The sequence below is a fragment of the Eulemur rufifrons genome, chromosome 6 (genome assembly GCF_041146395.1).
Source record: "Eulemur rufifrons isolate Redbay chromosome 6, OSU_ERuf_1, whole genome shotgun sequence".
Taxonomy (NCBI): Eukaryota; Metazoa; Chordata; class Mammalia; order Primates; family Lemuridae; genus Eulemur; species Eulemur rufifrons.
In genome coordinates, this window is record NC_090988.1 from 58624561 (window position 1) to 58636678 (window position 12118).

Sequence of the window (12118 nt, forward strand, 5' to 3'; positions counted from 1 at the left end):
AGCACCTCAAACTCGACGGGTTTCCACAGCAACTCACCATCTTCCCAAACAAGCCTGTTTTCTGTCCCCTACCCCAGTGACGCAGCGCCCTTCCCACCCAGCCTCCCCCCAACCAGGACTGCTGCAGTTCAGGCCTCATCTGTCACCTGAGCACTGCAGCTGGAGTCCAGCTGGTCCCCTCCAGATACTGTCTGCCCCTAAGCACTGTTTTATCCTGTTATCCTTCAGCTCAGAACTCCTCGGTCGCAGAATTACCACAGGTGAGCACCCAAAGCCCTTCCCATCCTGAGCCCTTCCTGAGCCCACTCTTTAGTCTTTGCTAGACTAGTCTTTGGGCTAGAGAATGGGGCCAGAGTCTAGGGAAGGAGAAATCTGATGCTGCTGAGGTCAGCAGGGACAGATTGAGAAAGGCCTCGTCAGCCAGGCCCTGGAATTATGTATGTATGTCGTGGAGATGGGGTGGCCAGGGTGGGGACTAGAGCAGCGATCCAACATTTTTCGCATCTGGGACCAGTTTCATGGAAGACAATTTTTCCATGGACCTGAGGTGAGGGTTGGGGGGCATGGCAAGCGCTGGGGAGCAGCTGTAATATAGATGAAGCTTCACTCCCTTGCCTGCTGCTCACCTCCTGCTGTGCGGCCTGGTTCCCAATAGGCCATGGACTGGTCCAAGGCCTGGAGGTCGGGGACTGCAGGAGTATGGTGTAAGCAGTGAAGGTTTTAAAGCAGGTGGCAAGCATGACCAGATTTGCTTCCTGGAAAGACATCGGAGGGCAGGATCCTACTTACGGTGAAGTGCCCAGCGGAGTACTTTCCCTGGAAGGGAGATTCGCTGGGGATGCCCTGAACAGGTACGTGGACGAAGGTTAGCGCCACCTCCCTCCGACCCCCTCACAGGCCCCTGTGACACCACCCCTGTGTGTGGACACCCGTGGGCAAGACACAGCTGTACTTCAGAGAGCTGTCTAGAGCCACGTTCCTCCCCTCTCCTCATATCCACACGTGTCAAGTAAGGGATCCAGTGACACCAAGCTCCAACATTGCTGCTGTTTCCGTTTTGTGAAAAGAGGAACAACTTAAAGTGAAAAGGATCCATGTTTGAAGCCAGTTCTGCCACCTATTGGCTGAATGAGCTGGGGACATTTAATCTCAGGCTCAGTTTCCTCATCTATAACATGGAAACTAAAGTCCTCACAGAATCTCTGACTTGTTAGGAGGATTATATGCAATTGTGCGGAAGCAGCTCTACCCACTCCCAGGTAACAGAGCAGCAGTATGTCCTCCTGGCCATGAACGGCAGATGGCGATAGTGGTCACCTGCATCCCTGGGGTTTAGCGATAAAATAGCTTCTAGAAGCTAACTTTGTAAACTGGGAAGCTTCTGTATGTAACCACCCCTCCCATGGCCCCTAGTGCCAGGCTGGAGCCCAGCATTTAGAGACTGCTCTGTCTGCTGCACAAAGTGCAGGGAGTCTAGGAGGGATTCCTGGAGCCCTCCTACCCTGTGGATTTATTGTCTTGACACGTGTTTTTAATACCATGCCCATTTCAAGGGTCTCCCACAAGAGAGGAAGGAGAGTCCATGGAAGGTGCCTGAGCCCTCTGGTAGGTCTGACCTTAAAAGCAGAACACTCCGGGGAGAAAGGCCCAAGAGAGATTACTGAGAGTCATGTGACCCCACTTGGATTCTTTTGGAATTCTGCTCAGGTACTTTGCCAGTTCTAAGCCCCCTGGATATGCGGAAACCCATTAACATGCAGGGCAGGTCAAGGCCTCCTGACTGCCGAGCAGGTTCCCCACAGAGCCACACTTCCTAGGCTGGCTGCTCTGTATTTAAGTTTATTTCGCTAAACCGTGGGGTGCGATACTGAAATGGAGCTCTTCCCAGCCTCCAAGCAGAGAGGCCTCAGACACCACTTTGTCTCCAGCCCCTTGAGCCCTTCTTCTTAGGCCCACATCTGAAAGAGGAGAAGCAGGTGTGCCCACGGGTGTGTGGCGAGGCACTTTTGAAAACATCCCAGTTTAACGTGGTAAAGCTAAACACATGCCAGGGACCCGGCAAATTTGCTGAGAGCACAGGAGGTGTTAGTAGGTAAAAATCATGTCCTTGGTATAACCCAGCTGCTCCAGGTTCGGGTGAGCGGCTGTCTGGATCAGGGGGGGTGGGCCACACACCAGGATGAGCGTGGACTTCCCAGGAGGAGGGAGGTGCTCCTTGATCATGTCGGCAGTAACAAAGCCCGAGCTGTACTTCCAGCCTGAAACGAAGCAGAGGCAGAAGAGCTGGGGGTGCCAGGTGGAGCTCCTGACCCCAGGCCTCCCCACCACCTGCCCTCAGGCCAGGCAGGAGGCGGCCAGGGAGGAGGCGGCCAGGCTGCTCTACAAAGGCTTAGAAGTCTCTGTACTTCTGTTCCCTACAGAAAGCCTGAGAAGTAGAGGATATGGGGGTGTCAGCCCCCTGCAGGCTCACTACTGGGACCCTGTGGTCCGCTGGTGTCTGCCTGCTGTTAGTATTGATGAGGATAGAGAACTCCACGGTGAGGTGTACCAGGGTGTGGTGTGAATCAACACAGTGCACTGGCGTTGTCCAGCAGTGTGTGGTGTAGTGTGTTTGTGCAACTGCTCAGTCTGGCGGTGCCCTCTGCTGAGCAGAGAGCTGTGTGAAAAGACGGGCACAGCGGGGTGCAGTGTGGGAGGGGTTGCTGGGGTGCTGGCTGAGGCTGCAGCAGCTGTTGGGGGCTCAGCACGTGAAGGCTACTGTCCAGGTGAGGGGGGCGGTGGCCATGAGCAGAGGCGTGAATGGTGAAGGGGTGCGTGCCCATTTAGATGCGATGTGTGTGATGGCCGTGTGGGGTGAGTGTTCAGGGTGGCTCAGGGTCCCTCTTGATATTCAGTGCAGTGTGTAGAGTGCTGCTGAGACAGACATATTGGACACCTGGCCTTGCCTGTCCTTATAAGCAGGTCATCCCAAATCCTCTCTCCCCTAAACTCTCGCATTTCCCATCTGAGGCCAGGGCCCAAGGCCCTACCCCAAGTCCAGTCCTAAAAAACAAAACAAAAAAACAGACCAGTCCTGGAGGTGGTCAGGGGTCGGAGCTGATCCGTGATGGGTGAGGGCGATGGGGATCGTACCCACAGGAGGCCTGTCCAGGGTGTACCACAGGTGGAACTGGTCTGAGTGAATCTTGGCAATTTCTTCAAGCTCCTTTCTCACCAAGATATCCTGCTCTGTCTAGAAAAGAAGCAACATTAGAAAGTCCCATCCAGGGACATTCTGTTGTTCTCCAAATTGAATACACCGGTAAGCACATCCCTCTGCCCCAGCCTGAATGCAGTAGACTCTCGGCAAATAAGAGTTGTGCAGCTGCTCCTGCAGGTCTTGTGGATGGGCTTGATGGGGGGATGTACGTTCCCACAGAGCTGCAGTGACTGCCTCCCGCCAGAAGGACGACTGGGCTCCGCTGGAGTGGCTTCACTCAGAGCTCCCAGCCCCACCTCCTGCACCCACACTGAGCTCCAGGCATGGCAAACCCAGATGGAACAAGCTCAGTGCAGACCCTGGATCTCCTGCAAGGAATGCAGTAGAACAGCACTGGAGATCTGACGGAAAGGAAAAGTCTGGAGCCTCATTTGGGGAAAAGGAAGCCACAGCCAAAAGTACTTGTCACAGGCTCAGAGATCACAGAAGACCTGGATCTTAAAATTTCATGATTCTTCTCCCAGTAATTCCACTTCTGGGATTCTGTTTAAGAAAATAATCTAAAGGCCGGGCGCGGTGGCTCACGCCTGTAATCCTAGCACTCTGGGAGGCCGAGGCGGGTGGATTGCTCAAGGTCAGGAGTTCGAGACCAGCCTGAGCGAGACCCCGTCTCTACTAAAAATAGAAAGACATTATATGGACAACTAAAAATCTATATAGAAAAAATTAGCCGGGCATAGTGGCGCATGCCTGTAGTCCCAGCTACTTGGGAGGCTGAGGCAGTAGGATCGCTTAAGCCCAGGAGTCTGAGGTTGCTGTGAGCTAAGCTGACGCCACGGCACTCACTCTAGCCTGGGCAACAAAGTGAGACTCTGTCTCAACAAACAAAAAAAAAAAAAAAAAAAAGAAAATAATCTAAAGGAATCAAGACTAGGCACAGTTATTCATCACCATATCATTTATAACTGAAAACCAAAAACAACCTGGATGTAGGAGATATAGAGAAGATCTAGTAAATTGTAGGCTAGGGAGAAAATATTTATACAGCATTTTAATGACAAGAAAATGGTGATGGTGAGTGAAAAAAATTATATATTTACAAAGATATAGCATGTATAGAAAAAAGACAAAAAATAAGTATACTCTGTATTTTCCAAAACTTCCACTGAGGGCATTTATGATTTTATACTCAGAAAAACATAAACACGTATTAAGGAAGAAAGGAAAGCTCAGTACTCAGGCTTGGCTGGGAAGACACAGAAGAGATGAACAAAAACAAGCGCAGAGCAGGCCTGGACTGGGCTCCGCCAGCTGCCCGTGGCCCTCCCACAGCCGCAGGCACCCAACCAGCAGGAGCTCGGTCAATGGGGGAGGCATGAAGGAATGAAGGCAGGGCCCCAGCTCAGCGAACATTCCATCCTACACACCCCCACCCCCCAGGCACGCTCAGGGCTGACTTGGCAGAACTGACCTGGTTGGCAAAGATGAGGGACATCTTGGTCCTGTCCCTGGGGTTCTTGGTGATGTGGCGAATGAGCTGCAGCATGGGCGTGATGCCTGGAACACAGTGGGCGGGCAGGCCAGCCTTCTCCCTGTCCCTGAAGCCCCCAGTCCCTGCCCAACAGCAGCTCCATAGTTTTCCTTGGTCTCAATTATGCTTTTCTCACTTCTGTCCCCAAAACTCAAAGTGGGGAACAGCCCTTCGTTTTGGTTTTCCTTTCTAGTGTAACAGCGAGTCAGAAGCCCTTTCTCATGTTCACATGGCAAGATGGAAAGGACATTTTGAGCTCTGCAGTGTCATTCATAAAACAGAATTAATGACAAGTGAATGTAATCATTTTAAAAGTGCCTATTTCCTAGCACTCTGGGAGGCCGAGGCGGGCGGATCGTTTGAGCTCAGGAGTTCGAGACCAGCCTGAGCAAGAGCAAGACCCCGTCTCTACTAAAAATAGAAAGAAATTATATGGACAGCTAAAAATATATATAGAAAAATTAGCTGGGCATGGTGGTGCATGCCTGTAGTCCCAGCTACTCGGGAGGCTGAGGCAGGAGGACTGCTTGAGCCCAGGAGTTTGAGGTTGCTGTGAGCTAGGCTGACACCACGGCACTCTAGCCCGGGCAACAGAGTGACCAAAAAAAAAAAAAGATTAAAAAAAGTGCCGATTATGGAGTGTGGCACACCGTTTGTCTCCTTCAGGGTTTGTTCTCTTCTTTCAGGCATTCATTTTCAAGGTATGGGGAGCGTCAGGCTGGAACTGGATTCCAGGAGCTCTTGGGAGACCGTGGGCAGGCCCGCCCAGCCTGACATGGGAGGTTGCCCGGCAGCCACCATACAGTTAGGGGGAGCCAGGCACACAAGGTGCATTTCAAGACCTGTCACTGGTCCATTGTTCCTACTCACTACAGCTAGGAGGAGGAATCTCTCATGTCATCCCTTCTAGGATCAAATAACTCCCAAGGCAGAAGAGTCTCAGCACTTACCCTTTGGGTGAAGTCCCCAGAAGCCTCTTACCTGTGCCCCCAGCAATCATCCCCAGGTGATGGACCAGTTTTTTTTCAGGCTTGCTTGTTTTGTCTGGTCTGACTCCAAGATTCCCTGGAAACACAGAGAATGTTTCTGACTTGTGCAGCTCCTGCCTGAGAGACTGCAAAACGTCACTGATGTTCCCCAGGACTTGCAGGAGGCAAGTCCACTGATGGGAGTGTCTGCACCATCTTAAGCCAGAGATGGGGGTCAGGGCAGCCTGCTCGGACAGCCCTGGTGCACCAGGAATAAAGCCTGGGCTGCCTCAGGGAATTGCTGGGCCTTTTCCTTCTGAGGAAAAGAGAGAAGCTGAAGTTAACATAGAGCCTGAAAGAGCATGCTCACCCACAGCAGGGAGTCGGTGAGTAAATGCTGAGTATGTGAGTGAAGGAGTGAGCGTGGGCTCCATCCATTTTTCAGTCTTAGCAGGCACCTTTTATGTATCAGGCACGTACTGGCAGTGACCGCGGGCACACCAAATCATTCCCCTCCTTTAGTGAAGCTTACAGACTCGTGCATGGTTGATAGGCGTAGTTATAATTGTGTGTGAATGAATGTACGAAGACTTTAAGGACAAGCCTATGTGACTCAAATCTGAGGAGTATTCTAGAACAATGGAACCACTGCAGGAATCTTGTTCCTCCCAGCTGGAAGCCCAGTGTGAACCCCCCAATACCTGGCCCATGGTAGAACAGGCGCCCATTTGGCCCTCGAAAAAGGATGGTGTCCCCAATTTTCATGTTCTCCAGGTACTGAGTCATCTTCCCTCCTTCAGGATAATGGGGGTGTACATTTTTGAAGTAGATCTGAAAAACAAGGCAGCAGTTTTCATGCCCCCAGACCTAAGGCCACAATTTTCAATGCATTTTGCCACTAGAAGCTGTTCAGAGAGAAGGCTCTGCCCTCACAGTTGCTGTAAGCAATCCCTACAGACACCACAAGGTTAACCGTAGCTTCACTGTTAATGACACTGCTGGAAAGCCCTGTCCAGGGCATGTGTCCCCTCAGAGAAAAAGCACTGCCCCTCCACCCCACCACCCTCAATAGGTTGGAAGGACGAGGCAGCTGGACATAGGTGGGCATCATTTACCTTTATAATTAAGTCCACAAAGCCTCGGTCGTCATCACTGGAGACAGGCGTGTAAGCCCTGACCACCAAATCATTTTCAATTCTGGCCAAGAGATGGACATAGTTACCTACAGAAAAGGCATCAAATGTGAAGTTTGAGCATCGCCAGCCTAGATAGGGCCCAGAAATCCCACACAGGATTGAGTTCCACTGAGGGGGGCAAATACTGCAGCAGGAGGTAGGGGGAGGGGACAAGCAAGGAAGGAGCCACGTCCAGGACACCTGGACCCTAGGTCTGCCCTCGACACTCCCTGTGCTGCCCTGGGCAAGTCACTTCACTCCTCTGGGTTTTGGCCTTGTCATCTACAAAATGGGGATGATACACCTGTCCAGCTATGATCATAGTGTAAGTGCTTTGCGGAACAGCAAGAGCTAATTAACACACTGCCACACTAGAAAAAAAGATTTTTTTCCCTTGGGGCCACAGTGTTTATTACAAAAATAGAATAAAAACTTCAAAAACAAAACGATCCTTTCTAATTTAATGAAAACTTTATTTGTTTTCTGTGCATGACTTATATGCAACTTGAAAAATAGCTCTCCTGACTCCCAAGGTGAAGAGACACGTGAGTTACATAAGGCTTCAGCGGCCATGGGCTCACGACTAGCTTGAGTTAAATAAAACTCACATGGCAGTTAATGTGTTAAAAGTGGAAGGTAAGCATCAAAAATTATAGAAAAGACTATTTCCCTTTTCAAGAAAAATATTTTGCCTTCACGAACTCATTTTCTTCGTAAACTGAGTGTATCACTGGGCTCTATGAATAAATTACAGCTATCCCATCTGTGTCCTGTGCCAAGCACAGAGTAGGCCTGGCCTCCCAGACACTGCAGGGCCTCAGGACTTGGATAGGCAGGGACCAATGAGGCAACAGCACTGTGTCTTCCTGGCCTGTGGCTCTGCTGAGGAGCAGCACTGAAATTTTAAACCAGTAATTCTGCCCCTCCAGGGTAGAATTCAATAGACCCGGTGTGGCCAGGGACCTGTGGATCATGACTACATGCCAGTGTCAGATGAGAGCTGGGCAGCTCAGGCTTCTGTTGGATCTAAGGTGGGAGACTTAAATGACAAAGGCAATTAGTGGTGAGGGCAGGAGCTGCAATCAAGAAATGCTAAGAGCTAGAGGCAAGAGAAAGCTCTGTGCCAGTTTCTGAGGCAGTAGATACTAATTACACAATGGAAACTAGTCAAGAGATGAAGGAAGATGGAACAGATGCAGATAGGAACAGAGGCGGATGGGGGGAGAAGAGAAGGAGGAAAAGGAGATAGAGTAGGCACTACAGGGGCTGCTAGTTGAAGTTGCTTCAGGAGCATGAGCCAAAATCTTTAGGAGGCCATGAAGCCTGAGGTACAAACACTCCGGGGCTGAGAAAGAACAGGCTCAGTAACTCTGGCCATGGCCCACGTGGGCACCAAGAATACTTCAAAATAAATGCCTAAGGCAGCTGCCTTCTGAGAACCAACCTGAAACTGGAAACCCAGGAAGGCTCTTTCAGATGCAGCCGACCTGGGCCTGGCCACGTCCCCAGAGAAAATGGGGCTCTCCTGGCTGTTCCCTCAGACCCCCTCTCTACCCAGCTTCACTTCAGCAGAGCTGGGACACATCAGCAATCTCTGAGCCCTCCTAGGAGACCCTCCCAGCAGAGAAGCCTCTATGTTACCTTGTCCCACTCACTTTCCACTGCCTACACCAGGGCTGAGGAGGGAGGGGGTCAAGGCAGTTTCTAAGAAATTTTATTTCTCAATGTTTTTCATTCTTTCAGGCTTCCTGCCAACAGGACTGGCCTGAAAGGCCAGGCAGGGGGCTGGAAGGCAGCAGGACACTGAGCTCTCGTGCACAGAGAGGGCGCAAGGGAGCAGCTCAGGGCCCCACTGGGGCTTAGTGTGTAATTTTATCACCTGATAGGGTTCAAGTCAAGGTTTTGTCTTGTGAATATAAGACATGTAGGCCATGGGTTAGGATCTACACCAGGCAGGCAAGCAGCACTAGCGGTTTGTACAAAGCTGCTCTGGATCCCTGGGCCTAGCAGAGTTCTCCATCTCAGCTGTCTAGTGTCTTGTGCTGGTATGGACTAGAACTGCAATAACTCAGAACTCTAGGTCCCTCCTTACGTGGGTCTGAGGCCCCTGCAGAGAATCCAAGTGATGGTGAAATGATAGGGGACACCTGACTCACTCCTGCCTACCCACACATTCTGGACATTTCTCCTGTCGGGCAACAACAGTTCCTCTCCTCCCTCCCATGGCACAGCTCCTTGCGGTCTCTGAATTTTCACATCTACCACTCACTTTTTCCTAAAACAACCCAAGTGAGGCAGGCAAGCAGCCTAAGAAATCCTGTTTCATAGACTGAGGCTCAGAGAAGTTGAGGGACTTGCCTAAGGTTGCAAGGAGCTTTCCATGAGATCTTAGACATTCTGACTCTAGGCTCGCTTTTGTGTCAGCCCAAATGGAACAATGAAGAAAGGGAATGTACGGCCCCAAGTCCATCTACCTATCTCCCTTAAGCTCTCATGGCTCAGGAAGAGTAACAGGGCACCTGCCACACCTCAAAAGGTTGGAAACCTGTGTTTCTGATAGGAGCAGAGTGTCTAGCCCCAAAAGGCGCCCCGGTCCTGGTGATGACACCAAACCCTGCTCACCTACAGGAAGCCCTAAGACATGGTCCGGTGAGGGCAGTCCAAAGCGGAATCTCCGGGTGTTGTGGCTGATTTGCTAATAAAACAAAACACAGGCTCTGTCAGCTTTCTAGCAGCCTTGCTGGACAGTCAGATGCCTAAGAAAGGAGCTCTATTGGGCATTCTCCCAGCACACACATAAACTCACGGCCATGAGAGGACCGGTTGCTCTGCCTTCCCAGCCATCATCCCCCCACCCCACTCTGGATCTCTCTTTCACCCACCAGGGTGACCCATTACCTCTTTCTCAATCAAGGGCAGTGGGTACTTGGCTTCAGGGTCCTGTAAGGTGATAAGATCTCTCCTCCTCCAGTTCCTGCTCTTCAGGGCCATCAGGAGCACTGTGACCCCAATGACAGTAACGGCCAGGAGCAGGGATGGATCCTAGCAGACAAGGTGAGCAGAGCACCTCAGGTCTTGCCCACTTTGGGCAGGGCAGCTCTCAGGCACAGCATACCCTCCCCACACCAAAGGCCCAGAAGCTGGGGGAACAGGCAGAGGGAAAGGTCTCAACGCAGAAGGCAGGCTGGGCTTATAGAGGACCAGAAGGTAGGGAGGGGTCAGCTGTAGGTCACACAGGCAGGATGTTTCAGACCCCCTGGACCAGGCTAGGCACATGGTTTCAGATGCTCATATCACCAGGCCCCTCCTGCCCATCTGCCTTCATCCTGGCTACACAGGGTGCAAACGTTGGGATTCCCCTCCTTGAGGTGGAGGAGGGTAGGGCATTACTTCTAACACAATCTGTAATAAAAAATCTCCAGCGCTCAAGGACAGAACTTGGGGTGATGAGCTCTAACTAGGGGGCCTGGGGACTCACCAACACCCTCCAGGGCAAGCGAAGGGGGCCTGGGCACTTACCTGCCAGAGGCTGGGCCAGCCTCCCGGCACCGGTCCCCAACTCTGCCACCCCCACCCCACAAGGCCGGCCTGCTCATCTCCCAACCCAAGACAGACCAGGGAAAGCTCCGCTGGGCCGTCTTCTCCCGCGGGGCCAGCCGAGGCTCGACTCCACCACACCTCCCCCGGAACGGGCGCCGGCCAGGCCCAGGGCCCGCCCCGCTGCCCGCCCCTCGCGGTCCAGCGGGCTGACACCGCTCCCCGGCCTCTCCCCCGCCTCCCGTGCCGGCCTCCGGCCTCAGGCTTCTTCCCGTCCGGCCGTCCGCCCCGGTCGAACCCACCCGGAGTGAGATGCCCAACATGTCGTCGAACTGGGCTGGCTGGGGCCCGCCGACACGTGGGGCGGCCCTGCAGCTCCGCCTGGCAGACGGGAACCGGCAGAGCCCGAGACGCGCTCTCGGGACCCGCAGAGGGCGGGCGGGACCCGCAGGCTGGGGACCCGGCAGCGGCCGCCGCCTCGGCGTCTGGCTCCCCTCCCGAGAGGGCCGGGGCTGGAAGGTTCCTTCTCGCGTGACTCTGGCTCTGGGCCAGCCCTGCCCCCAGGGCCGCGCGGACTACCTGGGCTTCCAGGGCCTGCCGGTGGCTCTCCGCATGCTGGTGAAGAATGCCTCCTAAGTCATTACGCGCACACTCAGAGTGACTGAGGACTCCGCAGCTTGTTCAGTCGTGGCAAGGCTGGAGAAAGAGGATCCTGGAAAAGCAAATGAGAATTCAGGCCACGCGAAGAGCACATAAATACATTCATTCGACATGTCTCCAGAGCTCCTCCTACTCTGAGCCTGGTCCAGAGTCAGGTGTTTGCAGAGTGGGGCTGAAGTGGACTATAATTGAGTTGAAGACACTTATACAAAGAGCTCATTCAGTTCATTCTTTCACTAATTGGTTAGAGGTAACAAGAGCCAGACACTGACGGATGGGAGGCAGAATGACAGGCACAACAGTTACAGAGGTTCTTAACAGCGAGTTTCAGAACCTTGGTATCCCCTCCCACCCTGCCTCCTGGGCTTGCACAACCCAGAGAAGTCAAGAAAGAGATCCCCACCTCTTTTAGTTTGCTAGGGTGGCTGTAACAAAGTACCACAAACACAGGCTTAAACAATAGAAATTAATTGTCTCACAGTTCTGACGTCTGCAAGTCCAAAATCAAGATGCAGGCAGGGTTGGTTCCTTCTGAGGGCTGTGAGGGAAGGATCTGTTCCATGCCTCTCCTCTGTTTGTAGGTGGCATCTTGTCCCTATGTGTCTTCACATTGTCTTCCCTCTATGTGTGTTCCTGTGTCTAAATTTCCCCCTTTTATAAAGACATCAGTCATATTGAATTGGGATCCATCCCAATGACCTCATTTTAACTTGATTACTTCTGTAAAGACCCTATCTCCAAATAAGGTCACAGTCTGAGGTGCTGAGAGTTAGGACTTCAACACAGGAATCTGAAGGGAAAAACAATAACCCATAACACCATAACCACCCCCACTTCCAAAACACACACCACCAAGCCCACAAACTAGGCACATGTAGTGGGGCCACCCGCACCCCCACCCCCACCCCATTACTGGCAGGTGCCTGGATATTATTATCAGATATCTTAATTTTTGACAACCTAGTAAGTGTAAAATGATGTCTCATGAACCTAATTTGCATTACCTCATAACTGCTGATGAGAGTGAACATCTTTCACATGTTTATTT

General features: G+C 52.2%; 1 protein-coding gene across 1 annotated transcript; it reads right to left on the bottom strand.

Moving 5' to 3' along the window:
- Nucleotides 1-1823: 1823 nt before the first annotated feature.
- On the bottom strand, nt 1824-9915 carry CYB5R2 (cytochrome b5 reductase 2). Its single transcript, XM_069469498.1, has 8 exons — nt 9772-9915; nt 9496-9568; nt 6814-6920; nt 6400-6529; nt 5712-5795; nt 4671-4756; nt 3133-3232; nt 1824-2258 (listed from the first exon to the last, which is right to left on the bottom strand). The coding sequence occupies exons 1-8, from the start codon at nt 9862-9864 to the stop codon at nt 2086-2088; spliced, it is 846 nt and encodes a 281-aa protein (XP_069325599.1). The 5' UTR covers nt 9865-9915; the 3' UTR covers nt 1824-2085.
- Between the last annotated feature and the right edge of the window lie 2203 nt (nt 9916-12118).

Coding starts and splice junctions, on each gene's coding strand:
- CYB5R2 (XM_069469498.1), bottom strand. CDS start 9,864: ATGGCCCTGAAGAGCAGGAACTGGAGGAGGAGAGATCTTATCACCTTA. Junction 9,569..9,771: donor TGCCCTTGATTGAGAAAGAG/GTAATGGGTCAC, acceptor TTGTTTTATTAG/CAAATCAGCCACAACACCCG. Junction 2,259..3,132: donor CCTGGACAGGCCTCCTGTGG/GTACGATCCCCA, acceptor GCTTCGTTTCAG/GCTGGAAGTACAGCTCGGGC.